Source organism: Lacerta agilis, chromosome 17, assembly GCF_009819535.1.
Source record: "Lacerta agilis isolate rLacAgi1 chromosome 17, rLacAgi1.pri, whole genome shotgun sequence".
Classification (NCBI taxonomy): domain Eukaryota; kingdom Metazoa; phylum Chordata; class Lepidosauria; order Squamata; family Lacertidae; genus Lacerta; species Lacerta agilis.
The window spans coordinates 18,485,557-18,503,126 of NC_046328.1; the positions used below are offsets into that span (position 1 = coordinate 18,485,557).

Sequence of the window (17,570 nt, forward strand, 5' to 3'; positions counted from 1 at the left end):
TTGCTCTTGCCAGCTTGGAGTGAAACGCAGCAGCTAAAGCAAATCGAATGGCCGAAAGCCTAAACTTGGAAACTTGTTTGCCTCGGCGGCTCAGCAACACCCGAACGTGAGAAGCTATAGAGGGGATTGCAGCTAGGAGGCAAAAAGTGACGGAGAAATGTTTGGAAGAGTTCGCCAAAGCTGTTTAAATTTGCCTTTATCCTCACTGCCGGGAAGGGGTGGTCCGTTGCTGTACCAGGGATGGGGAGCCTGCGGGCCTCCAGAATGGGAGCCAAATGGCAGGAGCAGACGGCACGGTGAGAGCACCTACTCCCCAAAAGTTGCTGCCTGCCTTTTGACTGCCAGGTGAAGCCATCAACCCATTCCCACTGACTGTGGGCCTCCCAATGTTGGGCTATGTCTCCCATCAGCCCCGGCCAGCAGTTATTATGGGCCCAATGCCAACAGGAGGGTCAAAGGTTCCCTGTCCCTGACCTACCCCCCAAAAGTACAAACCACACTATGGCTTGTTTAGTTTCGGTTCCTCCCCCCTTCTTTGGTAGCGTCTGAGCGCTGGTTGCACCGCTGCGGCAAGGAGGGCCTTTCCTTTAGCTTAGCCTTTATCCAGTATATAGTGATACGCTTGTGAACAGGATCGTGCCTAGTGCTGGCTGGGGATGGGAATGTCGTTGTCATGCCTCGCTAAGTTCTGTTGTCGTGGAATCGAGAACTGTTAAAGCTCCTTCAGTGCCAGTTTCCCCAGTAAACAATGATGGTTATTGTTGCAGCATAATCTATAAAGGCTTCAGTTTAGTTAACACGGGAGGTACAAGATACAATATCTAGCAAAAGCAACTGAAAAGGAGACTGCAGCCAGGAGGATGGTGGTGTATAGGAAGCATGCAGGAAGCTGCCATGCAGAAAACCTGGGTAAGAGAGGGAGGTTTTACACCTCCATACTGCTTTAGTGCAGAAGGAGAGAGTGAGAGAAGTGGATCACGACCACTTATTCTGTGTTATCATGGGATATTTGGGGAGAGCTAAAACAGGATGTTCCCTTCCCTGTAACCCGGCTGACGGCAGAGCTGCACTTAACGGGTATTTTTTCTTTCTTTGGGAATCCTAAATTCCAAAAGGTTTTGGAAGGAGCGGATGGACTAAATTGATCAGGCTTTCTCTAAGAGCTCTACAGCAGAAGCTAATGATGCTGGGCGTGGAGACACGAATCGCTGTGGCCTTTTGCCGGTTAAAGGGCCTTCCCGGAATTCCAGCATCCTTCCCAAATGCTGATATAGCCCACCTTTCAAGACTTAGGTGAGATCCCCCATCCCATCTGACTTCCGTTGATGGGGACGGGGAGAGGGCGGGCTGGTAAAAGGCTAAAAGCGAAGTATAAAAAGTTCATGAACTGCTTGAAAGAGCAACGGTAGTAACAAAGTGCTCAAAAAGAGGGAAGGGGAAAGAAGAGGGGGGGGGGAGAGAGAAAAACCGAACTGCAGGAAGCTGCAGGAAAATAAACTGAGATGCAAACGATCCTTGCGAGCAACTTGAGTCCTGGTGGATCGGATCCTGTTGCCAGAGCAATTATTTTGGGCCCAGTGCTGTTGGCTGGGTGGGTACCTGGGCAGCTAAGTTAAGAAGTGCATCTATTCAGTACATTTCCTTGGCTCTTCCTGCAGTTCAAGGTCAAGGGGAGGCTTGTGTAGCTTATACTGATGACTGGTCCCAGACCTGTTACAGAAAGGAAGAAAATGATATGAAGGTCAGCAGATGCGCTTGGCGTCAGAGTTCCTAGAACTGTTTACAGCAGTGCTGGACTGAGATTCTCAAGCACATACTGCTTAGTAGTAAACAGAGGATACTGCCTTGTGATCTTCAGGTGAAGGGTGGTATAGAAATTTAATTAACAACAACGTTTTCCCATAGTGCCTTTCCCCAATATCCACCATTTTGGGCCCCACAATCAACAGAGAGGCCTTCTTGGTGGTGGCTCCCAATTTGTGGAATGCCCTCTCTAGTGAGGTGCATTGGCCTCCCTCATTACTAACTTTTAGAGGGAGTATTTACTCTGGGCTCTCTCTTAGCATTTTTGTGGGGAATGTTCACTGCCCTGTTTTCAGGAACAGGAATGTATTTGTGTTTTTTAAAAATACTTTTAAAACATTAAGGTTTTGGATTTCTGTCATTTCTATTGTTTGCATTTGCATGTTTAAGGGGGGGGAGCTTTTTGGCTAAAAGGCAGCATATAAATAAACTGTAAGGTACAATAAATGGTGCAGGACAGTCCAGCTTACCTTGTTGACTTGGGAGAGGGGAGTCCTTGCTCCCCCCACCTGCATCCGTCCCCTGCTGCTCTCCTCAAACAGCCTCCCAGGAGACCTTTCCCTGCGGGTGCTCAGGACCCTGCCAGGAGATTTCTCCCTCTCTAGCGGACGCCCAGGAGACTTGTCCCTACGCATCTCCGTCCTTCCCTCTCGATAGCGATGGGGTGTGCTTGGCTCCCGAGGGTGGCTTGGACCTTCCGGAGGCCCAGGGCTTGACGCGACCCGCTTGGTTATGTGCTCGTTATAGGTCGGGGGGCCTCTCTTGTTCGGACTGCTGTCATTCAAAAACAATGGACGTGGACAGCTGAGTGACAATAAAAACCTTAACGTTACATTTTTATTTACAACAGCAAAACTCCCCACTCTGCCTTTCCCCTTGCTCTGCGAGGCCGTTTTTTTTGGACCAACACAAGTGTGCTGCTGCGTCTGTAACAAAGCAGGGCTGGCAGACTGAAAGGGGGAAAGATTTCTCTTTTGTGGACTCTTTAACATGTGGCAGAAAGCCTGCACTGCTGTGTAACCAGCCCCTAACATGTAACATTTGGATCCAATCTAGTTCTGCCTCTGGGTTACCATCCCTCCATCAGCCACCAATCTTCCAGCTCTTTTCACATTGAATGTGCACATAAGAACATAAGAGGAGCCTGCTGGATAAGGGAAAATGGCCCATCTAGTCCAGCATCTTGTTTGCACAGTGGCCAAGCAGATGCCTGTGGGAAACATGCAAGCAGGACCTGAGCACAACAGCACTCTCCCCTCTGGTGGTTTCCAGCAGCTGGTATTCAAAAGCATTCCTGCCTCAACTGTGCAGGCAGAACATAGCCAGCACAGCTACTAGCCACTGATAGCCGGCTCCTCCATGAATTTATCTAACCTGCTTTTAAGGTCACATAAGTTGGTGGTGACCAATGCCTCCTGTGGGAGCAGTGATGGCCACACACACTACTGCTCCCCCCTTAAAAACCAGCAAAAAACATCTCCTTTACATAGCCTGATCTCCTTTTCACCTTTTAATATCTGGATTTGTACTTTGCTCTCATTGTCTCAACTTTCTCTTTTTCCTACACCTCTCTCTTGAGACAACGCAGTCTGGCTTCCATCCTCTGCATTCCACTGAAACAGACATCACTTAAATATATAAACAGCCTTGTTCTCAGATCTAAAAAAATCTTCGCTCTTCCATCACCATCCTTATCCTCTCGGCCACCTTTGACGCAGATGCTTGTGAACATGCTCTTCAGGTCAACACCTTCCCCATCTTTGGATCACTGTAACCCTGATGGTTTCATTTGAGCCCAGCTGAATGCAGCCTGCTTCAGTGTTTTCCCTGGAGGTCTTCCTCGGTTCCAGAGGACTCTGTCATGATCTCACAGCTATCTAAACATAGGGTGATCTTCATCAGGTCTCATGAACTTCCAGGCTTACGTTTATGCTGAAGATATCCAGATCTCTCTTCCCTACCACCAACCTCTCCCTCTTTCCTTCTGCTAGTCCTTCAGTGGCTCATCACTGCCCACAACATGCCCAAGTCTGAACAGCTCCTCTTTCCCCTTCACCCCCCTTGTCATTGGGTGTAGAGTAGCTGATATCACCACTACCTACCCAGCTGAGTGAGGTAAGCCATGCTCAGCTTCATCTTCTATTTTTTCCTCCTTTTTTGCTCTTTATATTCAACCAAGACCTAAGCAACATTGTAAACTTCTGTTCCTACCCCTGCATCTTCTCAGTTAAGACACAGGTCCACATTCTCACCATCACTTGGCCTGGACCACCACTTTCAGTGGCATCCCCCTTGTTATTACACCTCCTCCTCCTCCTCCTCAACTTGTCTCAAACTACTCAGTTCACCTCTCCCTTTGGGGAAGGGGCATAGCTGGGCAGTGGAGACTGTGAAAATGGGATGCTGGACTAGATTGGCCATTGACCTGATCCAGCAGTCTCTTCTTATGTTCTTATTGGGTCTACGCCGAGCAGAACTTGCATTGGCATGAACCACGTACAGTATCTTTCTCTAAGGCTTTTTTCAGCACTGGTGATGCATCCTGCTTTCCATGCAATCTTTAATCTTCTCCACTTTTCTTCTCCAGTCAAACGGACATCTAAGTAGGTGAAACTGCACCTGGTTAATCATGTCCACCTACTGCCACCATGCTTTCCTCATCCTTCCAAAGTAGAGGGCATGGGGTCTCTCTTCCCCCCACTCCTATAAATGTAAAGCTGTAATATTACTTCTTACCTGCGCGTAGTAGAGGGCACTCGGTGGAGTTCGTTGTTTGATTCCTTCACTAAATTCCCCTTGCAGCAAATAACTCTTAGTTTGTCCTGGTAGGAAGAGGCCAGGTAAATTGCTCCTGATGAAATCGCTGGACCCAGGTAGCGAGGGCTCGGAATATCCAAGTGGGCTCGCGCTGGAGTGCTGGGGTGGGGTGGAGAGGGAAGAGTGCCTTTAAAATTCGCTCTTAAATCTTGCTTTGGCCAGTTTGGCCTCCACAGTTGTAGAAGGCAAGCAGTGAGGCGGCATAATTACTTACCCAAGGGAGGCACGTGCTTGGATCTCAATCACTTCGAGAGAGTTGAAGTGCGTCACAAACAGGTAAGGCTCCCTGTAGGCTACAGCAAGAATAGTGCCAGGAACAAAGATGAATAAAGTAGTCAGGGAACTCACAAGAAAACATCCTAAGAGCCTGGCTGCTGATTCAGGGCAGTGGCCCATCTTGTTCAATATCCTGTTTTCAACCAGATGCCCCAATGGGATGCCAGCAAGCAGGACCTGAGCATGACAGCGCTTTCCCCACCTACTGGTATTCAGAGGTATACTGTGTCCGACTTCCGGCCGGGATGAGGAGCCGAAAGGAGACGGGACTTAGCCCTCTGGGGAAAGTCCGGTTCCCAGCGAGAAATAGGGGTGTTTGCAGGGCGCCGCAACCCCCTAAAAGCCCCAAAAGGATTGTTTTGGGGACAGGGTACCCAGCAGTGCCAAAGAGGTCTCTCCACCACTGGGAAATCTCCCGTTTCGGGAGGAAGAAGGTTGGCGAGATCGAGGCGCCATTTTCTACTCGCGAGGAACGCAGCCTCAGGTCTCCACGGCTCTACAACCGACTCTCAATAAAAGAAAAACCCGAATTTGGACTGAAGGTGGGTGAACAAATTAACTAATTGAAATTCAGAAGACAGCGGGGTTTAAAAAGGAGGTCAGCCCCGACTGTGGCTAATTGTATATATACGGAGGAGCGCAAAGCTGAGACTGAAATATATTAACTTTGCCTATTAACACAATATTTATTAATTCGGAACTCACAAGAAAACATCCTAAGAGCCTGGCTGCTGATTCAGGGCAATGGCCCATCTTGTTCAATATCCTGTTTTCAACCAGATGCCCCAATGGGATGCCAGCAAGCAGGACCTGAGCATAACAGCGCTTTCCCCACCTACTGGTATTCAGAGGTATACTGTGTCCAGTGGAGGTAGAATATAGCCATTGTGACTGGTAGCCACTGACAAGCTTGTCCTCTGTGAACTTGTCCAATTATCTCTTAAGAGGCGCATGTCTTGTCCACCTACAGGCCTACTTCTGAAAATGTTTTAGATAGTTGTTCTTAACTATTTTTAACAATTTCTTTTACAATCAAGAGGTATATAAATTTTATGGAATAAATAAAACCATGCCTCAGATTTTTGAGTTTTTGTTTTGTAAAAGAACACATCTATTTGAGCCAGGGATGTAGGAACCTGTGACCTTCCAGATCTAGCTAGATTCCCAGCTCCCAACATCCTGGACCACTGGCCATGTTGGCTCAAGGCCATCACCACCAGGAAGGCCACAGGTTCTCCCTCCTTCTCTGCTGAAGGTCCGTCTACAAAAGGAAAGACAAATGCCCCCTCGCTATTTCTACAACCCTCGGCATCTCTGAACACTAGAAAAAGATGGGTGCACAAGTAATCACATGACAATGAAAATCACTCAAATGCTTACCGAATGCTAAAGGCAAACGACTCCATTTCAGGTCATCTGAGCGACTGCGCCTTCCATAGGAGTCTACAAAGACGCCAAACTCTGCAGGGGAGGAAACGCACACCCAACAATCACCACCATTCCATTTCCAGCTATTATTCTTAAGAGAAATGAAATGTGAGTTTGCCAGGTTTCCAGAGCTCCACGAAGCAGTAATTGCAGTTGTCGGATGTGGGAACAATTTCCCTTTGAAAAACCTAGAGCCTGTGCTGAACATGCAGTTTGATCTTTGAAACTAAGCTGTCCTGAGAGTTGCCAGTACCTGAATCACCCTGGAAAGCTCCAGGTGTGCTGCTCTGAGCTCCTTGGGAGAAATGGGCAGAAGCTGAGCAACACACTCAACTAGACTTACCATGAAAGCAAAGCAGATACTCCTCCCTCTGCCCTGTAGGGTTCACCTGGATGATATTGATTGGAAAACTGTTGGTGGATGATGCAAACACAGCAGAAGCTAAAGTATGGTCATTCTTGTCCAGGAATTCTAGAAGGCACAAGAAAATTAGATCAGCGCCTATTTCATTTTTTAAAAAAGGTCATATCTCAGCGCTAGAGCATCTACTATACATGCAGAAGGTCCCAGAATCAATCCCCAGCTTTGTCAAGTAAGGCTGGGTTAGACTCCTGCCTAAAACCCAGGAAGAGCCATTGCAAGTCAGTGTAGACCATGGGTAGGCAAACTAAGGCCCGGGTGCCGGATCTGGCCCAATCACCTTCTAAATCCAGCCCGCAGACAGTCTGGGAATCAGCGTGTTTTTACATGAGTAGAATGTGTCCTTTTATTTAAAATGTACCTGTGGGTTATTTGTGGGGCATAGAAATTCATTCATTCCCCCCCCCCAAAAAATATAGTCCGGCCCCCCACAAGATCTGAGGGACAGTGGACTGGCCCCTTGCTGAAAATGTTTGCTGACCCCTGGTGTAGACAGTGCTGAGCTAGATAGACCAATGGTCTGATTTTGTTTAAGGAAGATTTCCTACACTCCTATGACTAAGGCAGGGCAGGCCTGAAGGCGACAGCCCACCCCTGCCACACATCCTGCTGAGGACTTAAAGCACTAGTGCTTCAAAGCATGGTTAGGAAGTGATACCTACCCTCAAGGGTATACTGCTTCATCTCGATTTCATAGAACTTATTTGTTCCAATGATGATGCTGTAACTGGTGAAATGAATGCAGCTGCAGGGCTCCGAGGTTTCAATCTCCTGCAAGGACGGAAACAAAAGCGCGGAGATACAAGCCTCAGTTAGCCTACTTGGATTATACAGCACCCTGAGTGGAGCTGAGAAGGGTGGTTAGGATTAAGAAGATCCTAGGAATCTGCCTGGCTGCAGTCACAAAGTCCAAGATAGGTCTGGAGTTTCTGGGATTGGGAATGTGACAACTGCATTGGCTTAAGGCTTGTTCAGTCTCACTTTGAGGAGAGTTACAGGTGGGTAGCCGTGTTGGTCTGCCATAGTCAAAACAAAATAAAAAATTCTTTCCAGTAGCACCTTAGAGACCAACTAAGTTTGTTCTTGGTATGAGCTTTCGTGTGCATGCACACTTCTTCAGATAAGTGGAGAGTGGTAGAGGATTCTGGGTAACACTGCTGGGATAGGGATTTAAATCCTTGCCATGCAGGAACAAATAATAATGCAGCTGCCCATTGGCACCCTTCCAACTTGTGGACTTTAGTCTCTTTCTTGAATTATGGGGTCCAGAACAGACCTCATCATTCAAGGTACAGAATTATAAACCGAGTTGCTGCATTTAGCCCCTTGCAACCATACTACCACGTTCTTGTTTACACTGTGTTAAGTCTCACCAATGCCCTGTATAAAATCAGGCCACATTGTGGACCACACTCTCCTCTGTAGCTGTAGGTTTCAGGAGACCGGCTGGCTTTCAGGGATGCATGTCCACTGTTACTGTTCTCCAAACTGATGAATTGCTAGTAAGCATCGTTGGGATTCTTGGAGCGCAGCTTAAATATCAAACGGGGCTGTATATCCTAAACTACACTGACAGGCCAGTATAGGATCACCGCTACGTATTTTTGCATCAGTCTGATTCTGTGTGACAACGTGTAATGTCCAGGGGAGTAACTTACACTGAATATTTATGATGAAGACACTACTGTATACGGTTGCAGCTTGGTCAGTGCAAAGGCAAAAATGGGTGGAAAGCAGGTTGTGACCAACTGTTGCCAGCCTCTCACAGGCAAATGGGGACTGCATTGCAATTGCAAACTTTACCTTCCTGATGCAGAACTTGCTGAGGCTCTCATTATAGCGCAGAACCACCACTTTGTTGGGCATCGCTGCACAGATGCACAGCCCATTCTCAATCTGCATGTGAAAGATAACAAACAGTGCTATTTTGTTGTATACAGCCTTGAAATCTAATATGACCTAGACATAAAAAAATGTCTTAAGCAAATAGTGGATGCATGATCCTGAGATGGGGCCTAACAACCCTTTTAATCATCATACCCTGTGTTCCAGGGATCATTGCATTAAGAGGCAAATGCAGAGCTTGGGGATCCTACCTTGCCAGCAGCAAAAAGATGACATCCTTTCACAGCCTCAAAAACATTTGGAGAGACATCAGGCTGGGCTGGCAGGTGGGACTGGGCTAGAGATTGCTTAACTTTCTTCACGTCAACGAGACACAGTGCCCTCTCATCCCCTGAGGAAAGACACAAAGGAGCAGAGAAACATTTCTAGCAAAGCCAAGGAGCAAAATAACAGAAGTAAAAGCTTCATGCTGCCCCAGGACCTAAATGGCACCATATCACTAAGAGCTGGTTTCTAGAAATATTTTATGTCTAAACAGCACTGGAACTTGTTCCGTCCACTGAAAATGGGTTAAGTCCTACTTCCCAAGTCAGAAGCATCCTCAAAGAAAGCTTAATAAACATTTATCTACTTCTGTTTATTAACTTAATGGAGGAGGGGCCATAGCTCAACAGCAGAGCACTTGCTCTGCATGTAGAAAGTTATCAGGTACAATCCCTGCCTGAAAACCTGGAGTGCTGCTGCCAGCCAGTGTAGACAATACTGAGAATACTAAGCTCTGTGTAAGGCAACTCCCCATTTTCCTAAATTTGATGATGCAAAGGATAGTTGAAGATGGTTGCATACAAAATAAACCATCCAAAATCATTGAAAGGTGTTTCAAAACAAGGACAAAATTGCCGACGCAATTCTATATGACTAAATGCAAACAAAACAAAACCGCCCCCTGGGAGGGGGCAAGGAGAGACAGTTACCAAGGGACACACACACACACACACACACACACACTGCAGTCCTGAGTGCAGAAATGCCACACAGAATGTAGCATCGGCCACAAAATCTGCCATCATATAAACTAAGGGTTTTTTCTCTTTTTCTAAAAGCAAGTTTCTAGCTATTATGGTTTGGGTAAGGTGTGCCTGTAAGATTGCAGGCAATGCCCACTGAAGTTTCAGGAGCCTGATAAGAAAGGCTGACGAGGAAACATTCAAACTGACGTATAAGAGTTCCATTATAGCGGAATACATGGCTTCCCGAACTCTACCTGCTATCATGAGCAGCTTCTCCAGATCCTTGATGAGGTGCACTTGGAAGACGGCACCAATTCCTGGGACATGTGTTAAAGAGTTCTTCAGCACATTCAGGGCATAAAGGCCTTCCTCAGCACCCACCAAGACCACCTACAAAAGGGGTTTATGAAGAGTCAACACACAAAGAGAGAAAGGCTACAGGGATGCTATTAAAAACCACCACCACCACCACCGAAGGAAGAAATCCCAGAAGGTCCAAAACTAAACAGGTTCCTTGTTCAGTTTGCTTATTCCCTAGCATGGCAAAGCAAGAGTTGGCAAAAAAAACCCATTACCTGGTCACTGAAGGGCAGAGTGCAGTTGATATCTAAACGGTCCTCCCCCTCCAGCTTCAGGAGAGAATTTCCAAGGAGCTTCTGTGGATGGGGGAGAGAAAAAGGAGAACTAGCATGGTGCACAGCAATGATACAATGGAAACTTCTTAAACCCACCAATGAAAAGCAGGCTAAGACTAAGGATGGCCGAGTTCGAAAGACCACAGTGGCACAATCCTTTCTATCTAACCTAGTCCATTTTGCCATGGGGGGGGGGGGACACGTGTCAGTAATTCTGCATGGCTAGTAACAACAACAACAACAACAACAACAACCATAATACAGTAATAAACAATACTTTCCCACCTTCTTCACAGAAGCACATGAGAGAAGAGCCCTTGGGTACAGATCTCACCCTGTGACAGCAGATCTTCACTCCACAAAGGAAAAAGGAACGCAAGCACACACCCTTCTTGCCAGCCCCACAAAACTAGTTGCATGCAAGAGCAGATGCCAGGGTTCCTTTTGCTAAGAATGTAAGAAGAGCCTGCTGGATCAGACCAGTGGCTCATCTGGTCCAGAACCCCAAAAGTGACCAGTCAGATACCTATGCGAAGCCTACAATAACAGCACTCTCTCCTCCTGCAGTTTCCAGAAACTGGTATTCAGAAGCAGACTTTCTTCAACAGTGGACGGTATTCCATGCTCCTCAAGGGACACGTACACAGCCTCCAATCGTACATCTAGTACCTCTTTGTCCCTCCTCCCATGGATCACACAGGCTCACCGGTTCTTTCCTTCCCCAACACCCCTAGCAAACTTAAATTTTGCATTCCGAGAAGGAATGAATGGGAAACAGGAATTGCCTAAATGCAAATAATATTCTGTTTCGGTTAATTAAAACAGCTTGAGTTAACAAAATCCGATAGTGCCTGTCCAATAGCTTATTAATCATCCAACATAATTAGTTAGGATGCAGGAAGGGTGGACATTTACTTACTGAGCAAATGTGATAGAATTCTCCTTGCCTATTTTTTTTCTTAAGAGGACTATGTTAAAAAGGCTAGAAATATCCCTCTTTTTAAAATGAAAGAGGACCGCCCTCCCCCCAACCCTCAATGTTTTTACTTACAGCATCAGCCTCAGCCTTTTCCCTGGAAACTCTTCCTCCAGCAACTATGCATTCTAGCGCACTGACCCAGCGTTGCTTATCAGGAAAAGTGGGCGTGAGTAAGTAGAGAGTCCGGCCAGGCCAACAAGTGGTATGAGGATGAGATTCCAGCTTCAATATATATGGCACATCTGTTATCAAAAAACACAGACAGAGGTTTAGGAAATGGGGTGGGTGGTGGGTGGGGGTGAATAAAGACCTAGAGGATGAAAACGGCTTAGGGTGGTAAAGAAGTTTTCAAGGTATCTTGAGAAAAATGTGATCAGGAACTATGAGCCTCAGAAATTAAGGTCACAGACATAATAATAATTATTATTTATTTATTTATACCCCGCCCATCTGGCTGGGTTTCCCCAGCCACCCTGGGTGGCTCCCAACAGAATATTAAAAACACGATAAAAAAGCAAACAAAAAAAAAACTTCCCTAAACAGGGCTGCCTTCAGATGTCTTCTAAAAGTCAGATAGTTGTTTATTTCCTTGACATCTGATGGGACGTTCCACAGAGTGTACCTTCCTTGCTCTTCCTGTTCACTAAATACTGTTGCCCCTTCAGCATCCAGCCCCTTCTCCCAATCTTCTCCCTCTGACCTCTCCCCAGCATCCCACCACCAATCCCCTGGCCCTGAGCCTTCCTCCTCTTTGTTCAGACAGTCCCTGACAACATGGAGCTAGATGGACCAAAGGTCCAACTCGGTATATGGCAGCTTTCTGCGTTGGTATGGCTCAGGTTTGTAAAATTTGTAAATTTAAATAACACATCAGATGAAACACAATTGACCTCACCTGTCTTAGCAGTGTTTAAGAGCTCAGTTGCGCCCACAGCTCCATGGACAGTCACATCTCCGTCTGGAGGACACAGCTCAAACTCCTCCGAAGGCCTCTGTCCTGCTTTGGCAAAGATATAAGTGGGAGGACAAGAGTATGAAGGGGGAATGGAAACTTGGATGACAAAGAAATCAAGAGAGAAAAACAGGTGTCGGGAGAGAAGGCACTTCACACATTAAATTTCATGTCATTCTTGAGGGCTGGAACAAATGTAAGACAAAAGGCCCCTCCAGCCGTACTTTTGATTGCACATTCACAATGATTCGTGCACAAAATGCTATTGGGGCAGTCATACACAATTCCACTTTCAATACCGTTTGCACTTGCAGAATGGTTTTTTGGGTGGATGGGGGGGTCATCATCACACTGCTTCATTTCCAGCTAATGCACACCCCGTGACTTCCTGCTAAAATCAGCATCATTTCTGTCCCACTTTCATTGCACTATAGGCCCTCTAGACAACAATAACGTGGGAAGAATTGCGGAATGGGCTAAAGCGGAACCAATCTGCCGCTAAGGAACTCTTTACCGTCTCAACAGCATGTTTCCAACTAAACCCACAATAAAGCACCAGCCTGGAGGGGCACTAAGACAACTAGAGCAGAAGTTTTCAAATTGCACTTTGTTCCTAAGGGGCAGGGAGGCTCTAGGGTACCTCAGGGGGGGGGGAGAGAAGATCAGTAATGGCAGAGAAGCGCCCCAACGTACCTGTCACTACTGATCTTCTGATCAATGGCTCAGCCACAGAGAATGTTGGGGGCATGGTCAGTTTGTGTGGCGCAACAGCAATCAGCGCCCCATATGTGCGGGAAACGCAGCCTAGAACGCACTCAGGTTCCTTTGCCAATCGTAGGGATTATACTGGAGGCGCACAGTGGCAGCTCCTTGGCGGTCAGATGCAGAAAGGGTTCTCCAAGTGCGAGGCGTTACAAAGAGTGATGTCCTAGAGTATTATGCCAATCTCCCCACTTCCACAAAGTTCAAACGTTTTTGTTCAGACAAAGTTATGCATTGAGAGGCCATGTCAGAGGAGACGGGGAAAGCGAGTCAGGTGTTAAGAGGTTACCTTCTCTTGCTTCTGTGTCATAAACAAGCACTTTAGTTCCTTCCAGAACTATATACTTCCTGTCCCAGCCCTGCTGCCCACGCTTATTATTTCTGAAAACACAGAAAAAGGACAAAACTGCGTTAGAGGGTTGCGTCAAAGGTTCCCAATTAGCGTGGTCAGCCAACCTCCCGTAGGGAGTTTTCACCAGCAAACAAGAGAATCGGCTTCACAGCTACAGTCTACGGAGCGGGTCCTCCTGCGGCGGCAGCACCAGCAGCTCTGGGCAAGCAATTTTAGCGCAGAGACTCACGTTTGTACCTTGGCACCTTCATCCATCCTTCTAGCCGTAAACTGCTGCTTGGCTCTTTCAGCTGCAGACCTGGAGAGTTCATTTTGTCCCGGCAGAAGGCTTCGGAGAAATGCGTGGCATATTCGGCAGGCAAGCCGCAAGTAGCCGGCAAGCAGGTTGAGCACTTTGGATGGCACATCATCTGGCATTCTGGCAGGCGGGGGGTAGAAAGGGAAGAGGGGGAAACCTTATAGATAACATTAGGATTTAAGGGCTATCAAATGTAGCACTAAATTAGTTGCTTAGCGGTATACTTGCTGTGCAAGGGAAAACACAAGGTCTGCTACTAAAGGTTGCTGCATGACAATCAGCTGTTGCACAACAAGCTTCTGCTAATGTAACTGCTAATGTAAATCAGAATTGCTCGGACTCAAGTCTGCACCAACCCAGTATTAAGCTGAAGAATCTCAACTAACTTCCCTATTGAGTATCATCACATGTTCTGGTTCACAACTTCTTGGCTTTAGCTAAATCCATTCTTCCCTTTCTGGTGCCCTATCCAAGCTGCTTTCCAAGGCCTATTGATAACCAATTCTGATATATTCTTTTCCTGCAGCGATTTTTGAAGGGAGTCACGTCATATACTAATCTATGCTTAATATAAAAATGTCAGTTTATGAAAGCTGACTTGTTACTGACATGGCTTTAGATCAGGAGTAGCCAACTTGTAGTCCTTCAGAAGTTGAGGACTACAACTCTCATCATCTCTGATCACTGTCCTTGCTGTCAGGGGCTGAACAGAGATGTACAGTGGTACCTTGGAACTCGAACGTAATCCGTTCCGGAAGACCGTCCAGCTTCCGAAATGTTCGAGTTCTGAGGTGCAGCTTCTGATTGGCCAAAACAGCTAGGTTTTTGCACAGCGGAAGCCATGTCGGATGTTTGTGTTCCAAGGAGTGTTCAGAAACCGGAGCACTTCTGGGTTTTCGGCGCTCGGGAGCCAAAACGTTTGAGAATGGAGGTGTTCGAGTTCCGAGGTACCACTGTAGTCCAAAGCCTCTGGAAGGTACCAAACTGGCTACTCGAGCCTTAAACTGACATAACATACAGCTGACATCAGATCAGCTGCTTGACAGGAAAGCAGAATCCATGAATCTGGAGTTACTGTGCCTACACAGGCTATAGAAAGCTTGCTTGGGTCATGCTTAGAGATGGGAAGGCCTGGAAAAAACCTGGAAAAATTGGAAAACACAACCAGGATTTTCCCGTTCCCCCCCCAAAAAAAACCACAGCTTTGGGGGGAAAAAACCCAGGAAAAAAACTGGTGCTCCCCCCCCACAATTTTTCAAGTTCCCCCCCCCCCCAGGCCTTCCAACCTCTAGTCACGTTTCATTTTATTATTCTATGAAACAAAAGGTTTGTACGTTTAATTTATAAATCACACCTTTTAGGCTCCAGTGAAACAAAAAGACTACTTACTGGAACTAAAAATAATGTTAAAGAATATTAGTAAAAGATTTAATGACAGCAAAACATACTTGATTGCACCCGGAGAGGTCGCTTTGGTACACGGAGGCGGTTGCTACAAGCTACTGGTCTCTGCAGCCACGGCAGGCGCTGGGATTCTCCAGCGGTTTGGCTTCACCCATGGAGGTGCACTCCATTGTCTCTCAAGACAGATGGATGCCAACAACAAGGCAGCAAGTAACAGCTAAGAACCTGTTCTGTGCCAGTTGTGAAATGAGTACCTCTGCAGGAGACATGATCAGCTTTGTTCTCCAAGACCAAGCCTGCTTAATAAAGGTGACCAAGGTTTTCCTAAAATGCTTGAAAACCATCCATGTCCCTTCTCCACAAAGCTGAGAACCTTATGGTGTTACTGCTGAGGCCTAGGACCCCATTTTGTAGAGAGAGAGAGAGAGAGAGAGAGAGAGAGAGAGGAGAAGCTGTGCTTTCAGCATCATTTTCCATTGCTGTTTTATTTTGGCACGATAAGTAGAAAAGGATTGACCTAAGGAATACAGGATGAATACTGCTATAATTCATGAAGTCTCTAAAGCAGTTTACCATAATTTGGTGGGGGGGGGGACTTATTGTGATCTTAGAACAGTAATGAATTAAATTGAGAAAGTGGATTTGCAGGAAACTCCAAACTCCCCAAACTCTGAGGTAAATTTGGGAAACAGTAATGAATTAAATTGAGAAAATGAATTTGCAGAAAACTCCAAACTCCCCAAACTCTGAGGTAAATTTGGGAAACAGTAATGAATTAAATTGAGAAAGTGTGAATTTGCAGAAAAGCCAACTCCAAACACCCCAAACTCTGAGGTAAATTTGGGCTGCAGTCTTTGAAGCCGCTCTAGCTAGTGATTAAGAGACTCTGGCTCCAGCTGATGGAAATGAGCCATCACCAGGCATTGGTGTAGCTGTTGCGGTGTTATGGAACGTTTACTAACATTTTGCTAAGGAATTCTTTAAAAATAAAAACAAAGTTTGTCAGCCTACAAGGCCCAAGGACAAACAGGGCTATATCGGTGAAAACTTTTCTTGAGGCAGAGAGGGACAAGAAAGCGAACACAGACAACAAGCTAAATTGACCAAGAGAACAAAAAATTAGATAATATGGACATAATAACATTAGGTATTATTACTCTTCCAGTTCGGCCTCGTTACCACCTTTGTTTCCTTGCCATTCTTACCAAGACATTTAGACGCCTGTCGTCCAAAGTGAACCGTATCCAAGCAAACTGCACATTTAGTTGCTCTCATGTTCAGCCCCACATTGAACCGGTGAGGGATATTGTGATGCATCCGTTCTTTCAGACGCCGATTAAACTCTGGGGGGGAAGGAGCAAGTGGCAAAGCAGTTAAAAGCAGCTTGGCAGCTATCAGCACTTCCTTCTCCCTTGGCTGATTTGGTTGGTACCTAACTAAAAGGTATTTTAGGTAGGGTTGCGCAGAGAGGTAAATCTTACAATTGTCCCTAAGGCACTTAATATGCATATGCCACCAGCAAGCATATGGCTGGTGGTGGCAGAAGCAGCACACATATTTGGAACTCAACTGGCCAACGCATGTGAAAAGGAGACTTTAGGAACATCATAAGATACTTTTTGCTGGTTCAGACTATTTGCCCAATCCTGTTTGGGAGTGGCTTTCTATTGTCACAGGTAAAGGTCCTTCCTGTCACCAGCTATCTGATGGCTTGAGCCGGAGGCTTCAGGAATTGAGCTGGGGACCTGCAGTCAAGGCACACACCCTATCACTGGACTTCTGTTTCAGTGTATCTGAAGAAGTGTGCATGCACACGAAAGCTCATACCAAGGAAAACTTAGTTGGTCTCTAAGGTGCTACTGGAATTTATTTGTTTGTTTGTTTGTTTGTTTGTTTGTTTTGTTTTGACTACGGCAGACCAACACGGCTACCTACCTGTAACCCTATCACCGAGTTAGCTGCCCCCACCCCCATTTCACCACTGCATTGCTTACTTATTTAAACAGCGATACCTAATCCATTTGTTGTTTTTCAGAGGTCTGGCAGAGAGATCGCGCCAATTCCACACACAAAAAATAACGCACTGTGGAAATAAGTGCTAAATGAATGTGTTTCATGCGGCAACATGGAGTAAGAAAGGATGGTGATTTAACAGCAGCGGGACTCAAGCAGCGCTGCTGTTACCACTCAAGATATATACTCGGGTTCTGGCAGGAAAGTTAATACATACCAAGTGTTTAGAGTTAGGGCACACCGGAGTTTAAAATCACAGGCCAGCCGGTTAATTTTAACTTTTGCAGATGAAAGAACAACTAGCATTTATAGTGCTTGGAGGGTTCAAAGCACGTCCCGTAATTATCTCAGCGATCCTGATTATTGTGTAAAGCACAGGAGGCTAACATCTTCCGGCCAAAGGGCCATGCTGCTTTTCTGAAAGGCCCTTGGGGGGCTGAATGCTAGTGGTGGGTGTGGCCACCCCACACTTACGCACACACCGTAGCCCCCTCTCTGGGGGGAGAGGTTGCTGAGAATGGATAGAACTCTCCTCACTCTTGCTCAGTGGGTATATCACTGGGCTCTCTGACCCC

At 46.5% G+C, this 17,570-nt stretch overlaps 1 protein-coding gene across 9 annotated transcripts in view; it reads right to left on the bottom strand.

Moving 5' to 3' along the window:
* Positions 1–720: 720 nt before the first annotated feature.
* Positions 721–17,570, bottom strand: part of CIT (citron rho-interacting serine/threonine kinase) — a 99,832-nt gene continuing 82,982 nt past the window's right edge. For 5 of the 9 annotated variants that reach the window (XM_033136041.1, XM_033136046.1, XM_033136045.1 and 2 more), the window contains 16 exons: positions 16,188–16,325; positions 13,518–13,698; positions 13,218–13,309; positions 12,110–12,214; positions 11,287–11,456; positions 10,176–10,256; positions 9,855–9,990; positions 8,842–8,981; positions 8,549–8,641; positions 7,408–7,516; positions 6,668–6,796; positions 6,277–6,357; positions 4,835–4,913; positions 4,540–4,719; positions 2,274–2,607; positions 721–1,710 (listed from right to left, as the gene is read on the bottom strand). In XM_033136041.1, the coding sequence (XP_032991932.1) occupies positions 1,687–1,710; positions 2,274–2,607; positions 4,540–4,719; positions 4,835–4,913; positions 6,277–6,357; positions 6,668–6,796; positions 7,408–7,516; positions 8,549–8,641; positions 8,842–8,981; positions 9,855–9,990; positions 10,176–10,256; positions 11,287–11,456; positions 12,110–12,214; positions 13,218–13,309; positions 13,518–13,698; positions 16,188–16,325 (2,072 nt within the window). In that variant the 3' untranslated portion in view covers positions 721–1,686. The remainder of the gene's footprint in view (positions 1,711–2,273; positions 2,608–4,539; positions 4,720–4,834; positions 4,914–6,276; positions 6,358–6,667; positions 6,797–7,407; positions 7,517–8,548; positions 8,642–8,841; positions 8,982–9,854; positions 9,991–10,175; positions 10,257–11,286; positions 11,457–12,109; positions 12,215–13,217; positions 13,310–13,517; positions 13,699–16,187; positions 16,326–17,570) is intronic. The other 4 variants (XM_033136047.1, XM_033136044.1, XM_033136043.1 and 1 more) reach the window with 2 other exon arrangements.